The sequence below is a fragment of the Dromaius novaehollandiae genome, chromosome 3 (genome assembly GCF_036370855.1).
Source record: "Dromaius novaehollandiae isolate bDroNov1 chromosome 3, bDroNov1.hap1, whole genome shotgun sequence".
Classification (NCBI taxonomy): Eukaryota; Metazoa; Chordata; class Aves; order Casuariiformes; family Dromaiidae; genus Dromaius; species Dromaius novaehollandiae.
This window is the reverse complement of record NC_088100.1, coordinates 108168269-108182171: the sequence shown is the minus strand read 5'-3', so window position 1 is coordinate 108182171 and position 13903 is coordinate 108168269. Positions and strand designations below refer to the sequence as shown.

At 35.1% G+C, this 13903-nt stretch overlaps 1 protein-coding gene across 1 annotated transcript in view; it reads left to right on the top strand.

Annotated features, from left to right (window-relative positions):
- Positions 1-13903, top strand: part of EML6 (EMAP like 6) — a 158450-nt gene that overhangs the window by 81667 nt on the left and 62880 nt on the right. Inside the window, exons 10-13 of the mRNA XM_064509754.1 lie at positions 1591-1847; positions 4570-4782; positions 9747-9914; positions 10778-10884. Coding sequence (XP_064365824.1) covers positions 1591-1847; positions 4570-4782; positions 9747-9914; positions 10778-10884 — 745 coding nt within the window. The remainder of the gene's footprint in view (positions 1-1590; positions 1848-4569; positions 4783-9746; positions 9915-10777; positions 10885-13903) is intronic.

The window sequence follows — 13903 nt, the reverse complement described above, 5'->3', positions numbered from 1 at the left end:
CCTATAACCAATGGAAGACCTGTGAAAACTGCTGCAATGTATTGACACGAATCTTTATGATCTCACTCTTCTGAGTTCTTGGCCATGAAGGATCTGAATCTAAGGAAGAGTCCAGAGAAAGGACCATTGTTCTCTATAGCAATGTTTACCACTAAGGAATGGTAGTGTTATCAGTGTTTAATAGTAACAGAGAGCTAAGAGAACCTATTATTGCCCAAACACTTTCTAAAGAAAAAAAGTCTATGAATAAATAAGTTTCCCAACAAAATTTCTATTGTCATTGACATTTTGGAGTTCCTATGTAAGCAGATGTGGCCAGGCCTTTTAATTTGTAACTAATGTCCACACCTTTAAGGGAAATTTCTAACAAATTTTTTCTGTCCATTTTTGTAAGATCTTGAGCAGCTGTTTTATTAACCTTTGCATTCATACCACTGTGTCCCAGAAATCTCTTTCTTTCTTCAGTTGTTGATGATTCCCCTTTCCAGATTCTGTTTTTACAGTTCTATGTATCAGCATTTTTAAGAAATCTTAACAAAATGTCTTTTATTATTATAAATTATAAATGTATTATTTTTATGGATTTGAGTATTTTCATAAATTTGATGCCATTGGCAGTAATTAATTAAAGCAGAAGCCAAAAAAAATATTTAAAAAGATTAAAATGGAGTGTAACAGAAGCATGACACCTGTGGGAGACTGTTCTTCTTGGAATTTCCTTACAGCCCAAACGTATAATTTGGTGTGGATTGTCTTTATAAATCCAAAATTAATGCCATTGGGAATTGGCTCATCATTCAGTCAAATCATGCAGAGCATATGTTTTAATTTAATTTTAATTATTACCTCAAAGCCAAAGAATTTGGGGAAGTCTACAGCCAAAATTCTCTCTATGTTCACTAGAATTGCAGGGGTTTGTTCCTTGATAGAATGGGGGTTTCTATCAACTGTAGTTTGGGTAGAGAAGAACTGAATATTTTTTAGAAAGCTAGACTGTATAGCTATCTTGATTTTTTTTCAAAGGCACATTTGAAACAAGATGACAATACTCTTTTTTTCCACTAGGAAGGAAAAAAAAAAAACAAAAAACAAGAAAAATGTAGCTCATTGTTCATGGCATGTGGGATTAATCTTACCTAACTTTACTATCTAATTGTTAGCTTCCAATCTGAACTCTTTGTGTCCCTAAAAGAGTCAATGTGGAGAAATAGTTCTCTAAAAAGACATTTTAATGGGATGTTGTGAGAGATAGGGTAACTGCTCTTTAGATGGAACGTTTTTTCCATTGCCCATGTGAAATAATTAAAGTCTGGTCTATTTTATAGTAGATAGCTAAATATTTTATAGCTAAAATTAGGTGAATAGAATGAAGAGAATCATTGACAGGTATAATTTTTTTCTATCTTTTGCTTTAAATGTATGCTTACAACCAATGAAAACAGTAGGAACTTTTCAAAAAAAAATTTTTTTCTGAAATTTGTTTTTTCTTGTACAAAGTATTCAGTGTATCTGTCTTCATATTTGTCTTAAATATTTGTGGATTGTATGTCCTCAAGTCTCAGTTTACATTTTCACTATCGGTTCTTGCAGAGACATGACAGAGGTAGTTCATATTAAAGACCGAAAAGAAGTAATCCATGAAATGAAATTTTCACCAGATGGGTCTTACCTTGCTGTGGGTTCTAATGATGGCCCAGTGGATATCTACGCGGTTGCTCAGCGGTACAAAAAAATCGGAGAATGCAATAAATCCTCTAGTTTTATCACTCATATTGACTGGTCTGTGGACAGTAAATTCTTGCAAACCAATGATGGTGCAGGAGAGAGACTGTTCTACAAGATGCCTTGTAAGTTTACAAGTAGCTCATGTTAACAAGTAAACTTTGGTATTGATTTGAAGAGAACAAGTATGATATGAATAGTAAATCCAAAAGTAGAGTTTCTTAACTGGAACTTACATAAATATCTACTGTTCATTTTTAAAATCTATATTCATAGTATATCCACCTTCAGCTTTGGTTAAGTAAAAGCTCCTTCTGCATTTGTATTCATGTAAAATTGTATGTTTTTACATATCAATTAAGTCTTACAGATTGACTCACTTAAAAACTAAATTTTGGTTCATAAATAACTACCAAAGCATGTCTGTCCCAGTAGCATTTCCTTCAAATGGTGAATAATTCCAGAGTTAGTGATTAAAATATTTTTGAAGAATTTAATAACTGGAAATGGGAGAATGGTTTGGGTTGATAATATGTTAGTGTTTTCAGTGTTAAAGTTAACTCATAGAAACATTTCAAACTGATACTGCTAAACTCTGACAGACCAAATGAAAGCCCTGAAAGCCCTTACCAATGCGCAGACCAAACTGGTGAGAGTGCAACAGAAGTCCAGAACCATATTGGCAACAGCTGTGACTGGAGCAGCACAGCCAAAACTGCAGTAAAGAATTTAGAAGGATTTAAATGAGTTAGAGGTGCCACAATGTGGTATCATCCGTGTTACCCCAATACTGTTTCCATTACTGGAACAAGACTTATAACTCTAAGAAGCTATAACAGTTCATGATGGCAGTGTAGAATGGGATTAGAATGAAAGTATAAAATTCATATTCACTTGTGATCTGCAGCAAGATTTATTTTCGCATCACCAAGGTTAAAAAAAACAGTAAATTAATCTATACCAATTGTATAATATTGAAGTTTTTTTCTAAATATATTTGAAAGGATACATTTTTCCTATGTTGTTATGGACCTCAACTGCAGTAATATATATATGCCCTGTACTTAGCACAATGTGCTTGCAATCCTGCTTGTCACCTCTGAGGAATACAGTCCTGTAAAAACATTTTAAATTCATCTGTAACAGCATGATAAATATTTGATTTATTCTTATCCTTAATGGAGAATCTGTCAGACAAAGGAAGAGAGTTTTAGGAATAAGATTTTGTTCTCATTTAAGCTATTTTCGCAACCTTCTTAGTGTGGGGTATCAGGACTGTATTTTTCTTATCCAAATTAGAGGTTAATTGTGAAATCGGCTGACTGGCTGCATCTTGTCTCTTTGAAAGGCAGCTGCTTCTGGCTTCTAGCATGTACTAAGTTTAATTCAAAATCTGAATTTCCATTGACCCTAGACTGAAATGATATCTTCATCAGAAGTAAAATACAAGTGATTTAAACCTTTCCTCACTGTCATTACAGTGTTAATTTAAAAGTGAATAGTTCAAGTTCAACTGGATTCACATAAGGTTTCCAAACTCTTATCTTCCCTGTTCTTTTTTCTCTATAAGAAACAAGAATAGTTGGAGAATACATGGGCTTTAAGAAATGATGGCGATTTTGATAACTATTAATGAGTAGTGCATAGAAAAAAATCCAAGGCACATTAAATTAAGTAAATCCATCACATATTTAGAGTAAGAAGCTTTAGTTGTGTTTGATTAACATTTATATTAAAAGCCTGGAATAGTCTATCAACCAAGAAATCCACTGGGCTGCATATCACTGATAACTTTATATCATTCTGGAATGAAAGTTAAAAGATTCTGTCTATATTTAGCAGTTTTGAAAACCAAAGAAGTGTTAGTATGAGTTAATTTCAAATAGTGCCCGTAAATTTTGTCTAGCTAGATGAGCTTAAATCAAAATACTGAATCCAATACCTGATCCAGTTCAGATTTCCTTTCAGTTCAGTTAAATTTTAAGATGAGATTATTGTATTTTCTTTTTAGTTGACATCTCATGAAATGTTTAAAATATATCTGTATGGAGCATTCAATCTGGTTTGTCCTATAGAATTGCTAAATTGATAATTCAACATTTTTCATAAGAATGCTTATTCTTGTGTAGTATTTCACTTTAAACATGATATTGTGCTCAGTTCCTGTTATTTGTGTCACTGATATATATATTAATACTGGTAATAGCATTACTTTCGTCATGAAACAAACACAAATGTTCATTAGCTAATTCTTTTCCTGTTATGTTCATTCTCCTGGTACATACAAAACATTAAAAATATTTGCTTACATAAAGAGCACTCAGGTTTATCACAAAGTCATAGTATATCCAGTTAGCTATAAAATTGTCTCCGTTAATGAAAAGTACCAGAGACTCATTGATTCACCAAATATTCAAATTTCAGTGACATTGTATAAATAGAACTAACAATTGCTAATAACACATGTAGCATTATTTCAGAATTTGCATTAGTGAGTATTATTAATCTTGTAGCACTTAAAGGTGTTAAAGGAATTCATAGTACATAAGTGTACCTTTTATTGAAAATGTTTCTTTGGGAGAAGTGATGGGGAAGCGTAAATGTTTTCCCATTTCATATGTTCTTGGCATTTTTACATGCAGCAGTGTTATAACTGTTAACACGTGTGATATGCTCAAATACCACAAATACGAGATTATACTCATAAAATTTTGAATCACCCCTTTTATGTATTGAAACAAAAAAAACCCTAATCCCTAGAAAAATATGCAAATAACTGTGAAGAAAGGAAAGGGGGTTTACTGAAAAACAAATGATGAAACAGTATATTCGCTTGCATGTTTTTAGCTGGGAAGCACCTAACTAGCAAAGATGAGATCAAAGGAATTCATTGGACCTCATGGACCTGTGTGATAGGACCTGAAGTGAATGGAATTTGGCCAAAATATACAAACATTACAGATGTCAATTCTGTGGATGGAAATTACAACAGCTCCGTGCTAGTGACTGGAGATGATTTTGGACTGGTTAAATTATTCAGATTTCCATGCCTAAAGAAAGGTAAGACAGCGCTTTGTATTTCTGAAGAATGCAATGGTAAGCCTCCTGTTATATGTATATATTGCACAAATATTATGCTACTATAGTAATGTAGACTCTAATTAATTTCCTCGAGATAGCTATTCACAGCTTTGATAAAAGCTAATGAGAATTAAATGTACACTACTGTGAGACTAACTTTTTCTGATTCTAAAATGATTATTTAATGTGTGTGATGTTTCCATGGACTGGCTATTGTTTTGTGTTTTTATAACACTTATCAGTTTTTAATGAGATAATACTTGCCACTTTGCAATGCAATTTGCTTGCTTTCCTTTATTTTTAGACCTTTGACATTTAGTGGAATATCCATGTTTTACCATCTGGAAAATATCTGCTATTATAAATGGGCTATTACTCTTGTATAATATCTTTCTAAAAATGTCCTGCCAGAAGTAATCCCAGGGCAAGGTTAATGGGTGTATTTTTTATGATGAGAGAAGTTGAATTCCCTCCTTTGATATTTCTAAAAATTTTTCATCTTGTCATGTTAACATGCAAGAATTCAGTTCTAAGCCTTGATTATTTTGTGTGTTAATATGTTTTTACCTTTAAAAATACAGAGTAGGTCTTCACTTATCTAAACACATGTAGTTTTATTAAATTAGTAATATGCAATCATTGTTTCTATATAATGCTGTAATTTCAAACAGTATCACTGAAAAATTACTCTTGGCTATTGCCTACACTTTTTATATTCTTTTATTTCCTAACTATAGGATTTATTCTGTAAAGCTTGGTAGCACTTTTTAATGTGAAAGAAATACACAAATAAGCTTATGTTTGCTCTTATCTACAAAATTGAAAAATTTTATCTAATCTAAAAGAGTTCGAAGATTGCAAACCTAGCTATATGCATGTGCATAAATTTTATGTGTAGAATACATACATATCTTTTAATTTTTCAAATTTATATTCTGCTTTGCTTTATGTGTTACTATAGCAAAACGATATAGGCCATATAAAAAATGCTCTGCATGTGTTTCCCAAAATTAGAAAGCCTGTCCTTTCAAACATATTTTGTCTGCATATAAATTGCCATTTTCAGTGCTACCATTCACTACAGCAAATAATTGGACCAGGTAATGTTGAATTTCTCTTGAAATATTTCTAGCAGAGATCACTGATACGCAATCATCTATTTTCCTCTTTTACAAAATATTCAAAGTATGTATTAGAATAGAATCAGAGATTCTGTTGTAACTGTAAATTAAACAGAAATTCTGCTTTTCTTTCTTTAGAGGAATCACTCAATAGGAGCAGTGAGTGCTCCTAATCAGTGCAGACCACATTGTTATAGGCAATAGTTAGGTGGCGTAATGGTATTTACATTAATGCGAATAGAATGGTGTTTGTAGTCAGTTTTTGAATCCATATTCTTGTTGAATAGCATGCTTGATAAGCCACAAGACAGCTGAGCATAAAGCATGTCATTTTTTCTTAAGACTTTCATCAGTGCAGGAACACTGACTCCTCGTCATTATTCTCGGACTGAAGGCAGAGTATATTTCCCATGCTACCTGACTGTGCTCCTGATAACAGACTTTTTTTAGTAATTACTGCCTGCAGAGCAGTTGCATGGAGCGGGCAGGATGGGGAAGCACACTTCATTCAAAGGCATCACTACACAGTCCTTAGAAAGGCCTATAGCATACCAGCAGAAGATGAAATGTTTGTGTGGTGGCTTAGAGCAAAATTATGATGATATACATTCGTCTTGAAAAATACTCAAGATAAGCAGATGTTTCAGAAAACTTACCCTATATTTAGAAGGGAAGAACCAGTACTGTTATTCAACAAGATGCTGTTTCACACTGACTTAAAGGCTAACCTCTGGGTAGGAGCAGTTAATGTGACTGATAGCAGGTGCAGCAAGACAGTAGTCAAACAGTGAGGGATAATGTTTAAAACTTTCAGGAGTCTTGCCGGAGATGAGGAAAAGAGCTGCAAAAAGCTTAGCCAACTGACATAATAAAAAAGCCATGCAAGTAACCAATCAGTGCAGTCAGTTATAGTATGGCAACAAGATCATACATTATCCACAAGGTGGTCTGGTACAATGTCAGATCATTAGGCAGCTCTAATCACAAAATGCCACCCAGATACATCATTAGACTATGAACATTTTGGTTATTAGTAAGCTCTTCCACTCCACTTTGAGAACTGAAGAAATGACCCTGTTGTAAGATGACTTAAGTCCATAAAATCTAGAGGATTGACAAGGATGGAAATAATTCTAAAGCTTTTTAGGAGCAAGGTTTTACATTTTTAAAGAAAAAGCATAGATCACATGGCCTTCATAGAACATACAGTGAAAAGCAGTTGGTCAGAGCCTCACCACAGTAACCTGAATGTTATAAAAAAGTGGAAAAACCTGGAGAAAACAGAGTGGTATGTAACCCTCTGTGCTACTGGTGATCTGAATGGAATTTTACAACATTATTATGTGGTTTAACTAAGTGACTGATGACCCCCAGTTGAAGGCTGTTCTAATACATTCTTTTGGATAGAGAAATGACAACAAATACTTGAATCTCTGAAAGAAATATTCTGAATCATAGTCTCCTCCAATTCCTGGATGCCTCCTATCTAGGTGGTAACCTGTGATGTCTCAAAGGTTTATGTTGAACTTTCCCTGGCAAAAGTTGTGGAATGGGCACAGACCTTTAGCTTTCCAATTCAGTGAGAGAGAAAGCAAGTTATAGAGCTGAAATGACCACCCCTTTTCATTCTTCATTCCTGAATCAAGCTTTGTTTAATGGCCTGAATGTTCATCACTTCTTGACATACCCATCATGAAGCTTTCCTAATATACTTAAAACTTTTTATTTGTATCCATCGTGGTACCATCTGGTTCTTCTGTGTTTGACAGTGTTTTTGACAATGTTTTAGAACTATTCCTATTGTTTCTTCTGGTAATTGTTGGCCAAATTGCTGTTCACCTTTTCCCCAAAACACTCCCTTTGCATAAATTCTCGTAAATCTGTTTTCCAATCCAGTTCCATTTTTATTTCCTCCTCCCTGCTTGGCTGTCTTTTCTCTGTGTCTCATTTACCCTTCATTTTCCCAGTCCCCTTTCTGATGTTTCTCCCTTTTCTTCTCTTCCCTCTTAGGAAAGTAAATGAGCATTAAAAGAAAAATTTTCTTTCTTTAAAGCAGGGGCCCCCAATTTTCCACTTACTTTAAAAAAGTGTCACATTAGTTACTGTATTGCTTCACTACAAGCAAGTGAACAAGGAGACCTGTACAGCACACTGTACCCACCCACCCCTACACCGTGTCTTCTACTTCTCCCTGCAAAACTAGAACTCAGTACTTATGTCCCCATCTCTTCCAACCTTCTGTTATTAGCTTTCCTCATTCCTCAGTGATAGTTCCCAGTGCCACACGTGCATGTACTGTGACTCACTAACCTTGAGTTCCATAATTCAACTTGCCTTGAGCCTGTGCCCAGACCCTGAACTAGAAGTGCAAGGTCCCGCACTTTGCACAGAGCAAAACTAGGATTGTCTCAACTGGTGAGAGGTAATTTCTTCCTTACAATAGCATATCTGCTGCCTAACATATCTGATGCCTAACCACTTGGAAATTGTCCATAAGCCATCAGTAGAGTGTGTGCTGTTGCTCTAAAGAAAAGGGAAAGCTACTATCATTCTGCCCTCTCTTCTTGTATAAAGTGCTAATTCTGTGTATGAGGAAAGCATAGCTGCTAAATGACTGGAGTGCTATTGTGTATTTATGCAAAGTCTGGGAACATGCCATGGGCTGTAGGCATTTCATCCAAGCCCATACAGTGATGTGTAGCAGCTATCAGCAGGATGGAGTCCCGTATTGTTGGGAAGTCTTGTGAAGCTTGTTTAAAATACGCAACATGAACATACCTGGGTGAACATTCCTCAAACTGGCTTTCTGTATTGTACTTCAGGCTTCATTTGCAGCCAGCAGCACTGCTTTATTGGATAAATAAAACTAAATAAACAACTAGGCTTACCACAGTCTTCAGTGATTTCCTTGATATCTATCGGTGTATTTTCAAATAGTGAATTTCAATTCATGTGTATAATTCAAATTAGTATGCCTGCATTTCACATTAGTATTAGTGGACATAAAGATGAGAAATTAGCCCTATATGTATCTAGTACATTCCTGCCAACGTATGTGTACTTGTATGAAAACTGTTATGAATGTATAGTTTAATATGTGCTATGCAGATATTACATTTTCAGAAATGACCTCAGTAGGACTTTACATCATATCAAAATTGCATCAACACCAGATGCACTACTGTAAATCAGCAAAATATATGCCAGTAGGAATTTCAGAAACTTCAGTGGAGTTTCACTATTTGTTAGCGTGTGTGAATGTAGCTTTGTGTGAGCTATTTAGTTCGTATTTGTACGAGGCTGTTCATCTCTTTTAGCGTAGGTTTTTTCCTCAGTATTTGCACTGTAATATGCATAAAGCCAACAAAACTAAATAAAACAACCATTTGGCTTACCATGATCTTCAGTGTTTAACTTGATACCATACCAGTATATTTTCTGATTGTTAGTTTGAATTTATGTGTAAATACATACTTGCATGTGTATAATTCACATTAACATTAATGGCCATAAAGAGAAGAATTTAACCCTGGATGTGTATAGTCCTTCCTGCCAATGTTTAAGTACTTTTCTGAAAACTGAAGGGAACGTATAGTTCATATTATTCATGCCATTTATTTTTATATTATATAGATTATATTATATATCTAGTAATACCAGTAATATCACTAGTAATAACAGAATATCAAAACAATCTTTTCAGGCATATAAATATTTTTATAATTTTGTTTTCAGTTTTTGTAAGAGCATTTAGACTATTTCCATTAAAAACCTAACTTTATTTTCTTCTTGCATACTAACGGTTCTATTTCTGTGCTTTAGGAGCTAAATTTAGAAAGTATGTTGGCCATTCAGCACATGTAACCAATGTCCGTTGGTCCCATGATTTTCAGTGGGTTTTAAGTACAGGAGGTGCTGATCACTCTGTTTTTCAGTGGAGATTCATTCCAGAAGGTATAACAAATGGCATCCTCGAAACAGCTCCTCAAGGTAAAAATGATCTCTTCTGAATATTTGTTTGCAGTATTTATTTAAAAAAAACAAGAAAGAATGCTTTTATTATAAATCCCAGAAGTGACATATACTTAGCATGTTTGAGATCCTTTACTTTTATAGATGATCATTTGTTTCAGGCAGGGTTCATGAAAAACTCTTTTGCGGGCTGCACTACAGTATGTTTAGGTAAATGCTGGTAGTATTTGTCAAAGCATGTCAAAAAAAGACATTTGAGGGGAGGTTACTAGAGCAAAGTCAGTTTTCAAAAGTAGCCGTCTAACCTGTCTTCAGAAGTCTAACTGCAAATGTTGAATTGTTTAATTACCTTTTAATTGCAAATTTACACATATATGATACCTGTACTTCAGAATTTTTTTGTAATATTCATGATACTTAACATATTCTGCAAAAGCCACACAAACTTGCTGAAAAGTGGATTCTCTTGAGCAAAAGGGCAAAAATTCACTCAGAATCTGCAGAATTTTGTCATAAACCTATGTTATGGCAAATCTTTTGAAAAAAAGACTGTGATCTCACTACAAGTTTTTATTTAACATTTCTTTATGTTTTCACTCCAAAGCCTACATACAGAAAACAGTATCCTCTCAGACGATGGAAATGTACTAGTAACTACTCAGTTCTTCTCCGTCCCCCGCCCCGCTCCTGCCCCAGGCATTGAAACAGGAGAAACAGAAATGAAACCTGACACATTCAGTCAGCCCATATGATTTTTACAAGCTACTTAAGCTTCTGAAGTTGTTGCATACTGTTTTGCATATAGTCTATATTATATGAAAATATCACAAACTATTTTCATGTGAACAGATATCTGTTGTATTTGGATTTTTTTTGTGCAGAGGGTAATATTGATTCGTACAGTGAAGAATCAGATTCTGATTTATCTGATGTGCCAGAACTAGATTCTGACATTGAGCAGGAAGCTCAGATCAACTATGATCGTCAGGTGAGTACAAATTAATATGCAGTGATGTAAATCCAATTGTCAGATAAGTTATCATGACTATTCAGTAAAGATAAGTAGAAGAGGTCTGCAGCTAATTCATCAGCCTACTTTAAGACGATTATTTTGACAGTATTTAGCTGATGACGCAATATACATAAAAGCAGAGTTTACTTTAGCTGCAGAGGATAGTTTGGGAGAGTTTGAAGAAAAAGTGTTGGTGAATATACAACCATATATTAGAATACAGAATGTATCTGAAAGAGCACAACTTTTAAACACAATTTCTTGAGAGCTCATTGCTATTCCTATTCCCATGAGAGGTGTTGGAGAAGACTCTTCAGTCCCATCAAATTCAGAAACCTAATTTGCAAAACAGAGCTTTTGTATGCCAACTTCAGCACATTCGAAGTATTCAGTCCTCTTAATGAGTATGAAACCAGCACAATATATTCTTTGGTGACAGATTCTCTTTAGTTTCCAAGGACAACAATGTCCAAGAATTAGCATGTTCCTAGTCTATGGGAACCAGATAAAACTGATCTCTAAAAATCACTTAATATACTTAATAATTTTTTCAATTTTCAGTACAGCTGTGTTCTGAGATAAATTAAAATAGATTGTTTCCATATAAGAAAACAAATCAAATGAGAATTCTTTTAATTTCTTGAGGCATAGTATTTGCTGTTCCATGCTATAAGCTGATCTCTTAATACTGATTTATGATCATTATTGTATTATTTTGATTAAAGTAAGCACCTAATGAGTATCCATTAGCTTTTGATTTTAAAGTATTTGAAATTATGTTTAATTTTAATTGAACTTAACAGAATGATTCAGCCTGGCTCATAGTCTGTCTAGGCATAACACTGATTCTGCTTTGGCCAATGAGGTTAGACTTTATTTAGAATTTTGTCAGTTGCTTCTGTAAATAGGAAAAATTTATAACAGTTTCAAATTAACTGATTTAATTCCATTTGTTTACAAAGAACTATATGAAATCCTATTTTTCTAATGTAGTTGGAGTTGAACAAGAGATGTAATGTCTTTACTTCAAATTTCAAGTCCTACTCAGTGAGCTCTTAGAGCCCCCCTCCAACTCCCCTAAAAAAATAACTCACTGTTATCTTTTGCTCATGATCATACTGCAAATGCTTCTCTTACTTTCTCTTTGGATTTCTGGTGGTTTCTCTCCCAGTACCTTGTGTACTTCTGTATGTGCCTTTAGTCATCTTTTCCACTTGGACTCTTCACTAAAAAACCTTCCATTACATAGCTTAGGTTCTGTCTGGTTTTGTGTGAGCTCCCTGTTTTGAATAGTGGCTTTTATTTCTTCAAAATATCTTAACAACTTATATTCATCTTAACTAAATGACATCTCTCATACCCTTCAGTTTTGCTGAAGTGTCAGGGCCTGAGCATAGTCCTTCCACTTCTAGACGTTCAGCTGGTTGCCCAAGGTCAGCTCCCTGGTACAAGCTGTATTGAAGAAAGAGCTAGAAAGATGTCATGGTGGAGGCTTCCCTCAATTTGCTTCACAGCTGCTTTTAAACTAAAGCTCTCACCCTTGGCCTCCCCTGAGCTGCACTGCAGCTTCATTGCAGCCATGCTTGTGCCTGACCATGTACCCCATTGATTTGGACCCACAGCCCGACTTTCTGGCTTGACCTCAGATCTGCCTTGTCATGATGACCAGTAACTGTCCCTGGTTACTCTCTCTGGACTGGGTCCTGAATTGCTGACTTGACTTCCCAACTTGATGTTGAACCTGCTTAATCACTATGGGCTTGTCTGGTGATCTGGACGCTTGGCTGAACATGGTTACTGTCACCAGACCTGCTGTGCCCACATCACTCAGTTGCTGTGGGACTGCACCCTTGTCAGTAGGGCTACTCTCAGCTGGCATTATCACCATACTCAGCTCCTGGCTCCCTTTCTTTCACGAAACAGGTTTGCCTTGCTGCTTCTTGACATGAGGTTTCACCCAACCTGCTTCATAACATTACACTCACATTATTATATTAAAAAACATTATTCAAGTCACAAAGTTACATAAGGTTTAGAAAATGCCATAATAAATCATAATTTAGCTCTCTTTAGGTGCATGGATTATGATTACATACTCCTTTTCTGCAGGACTTCTACCTCATTTGGTATACAGGAGCTTTAGTTCTTACCTAACAAGAAGATATTCAATCCTTTTTTATTCATCAGTCAGTTTCATGGCCTTCTTTACTGTGCACTACTCAAACATGTCTCTAAAGACAGAATTATTGCTTTCCTCATGGATCTTACCATCCTATTCATTATACTGAGCGCTTCACAAACATTGATCTTTATAACAGTCTATGATACAGAAGGATGGTATTATCCTTGTTTTGAAAGCAAGGAAACAGAAACACTGGTATTTAATCTGCTGTCTCTCTTCTTATTTTGGCTTTGTTTTTAAAATATTTGGGACCTGATTTTCAGGAGCCACTGTTACTGTAAGTAGAACATGACTTGTCAGCTTGAGTTGGTCCTTTATCCATTGCAATGGTGAAAGGTCAGAACTTCTGCAAACCAGAAGTGGGTACTAAGAACTTAAAATGTGAAAAATATACAATAAGCTTGGTTCAAGTTGGTTTGAGTGACAATGGCCAACATGGAGCAGCTTTCTAGAATAGTGAAGGATCATATCTAATGTTTCACGCTTAGGCCAAGGACTACCCTTTTTTTTTGCCTCACATCCTAGATTCTGCAATAAATGAGGGAGGTCCTTCAGACAACAGCTTATTTTACCTCCATCTTCCAGAGATCTGTTGTGTTTGCTGAATGAAGCAGAGGTTTTCTCAGATTTTCTCCTCGTGCTCTCTTATACTCCCAGTCTCACTGGAATGCTTGTACCAGCCTCCTCCTTTTCTTCTCCTTCTCCTGAATTTTCTTCTGCATTCAAATCAGCATCCTCCTCCACACTGTCTGTGTGCCAAAAAGGACATCTGGAATTAAAAACTAAAATGAAAAAATAGCTACAGGAAGTTAC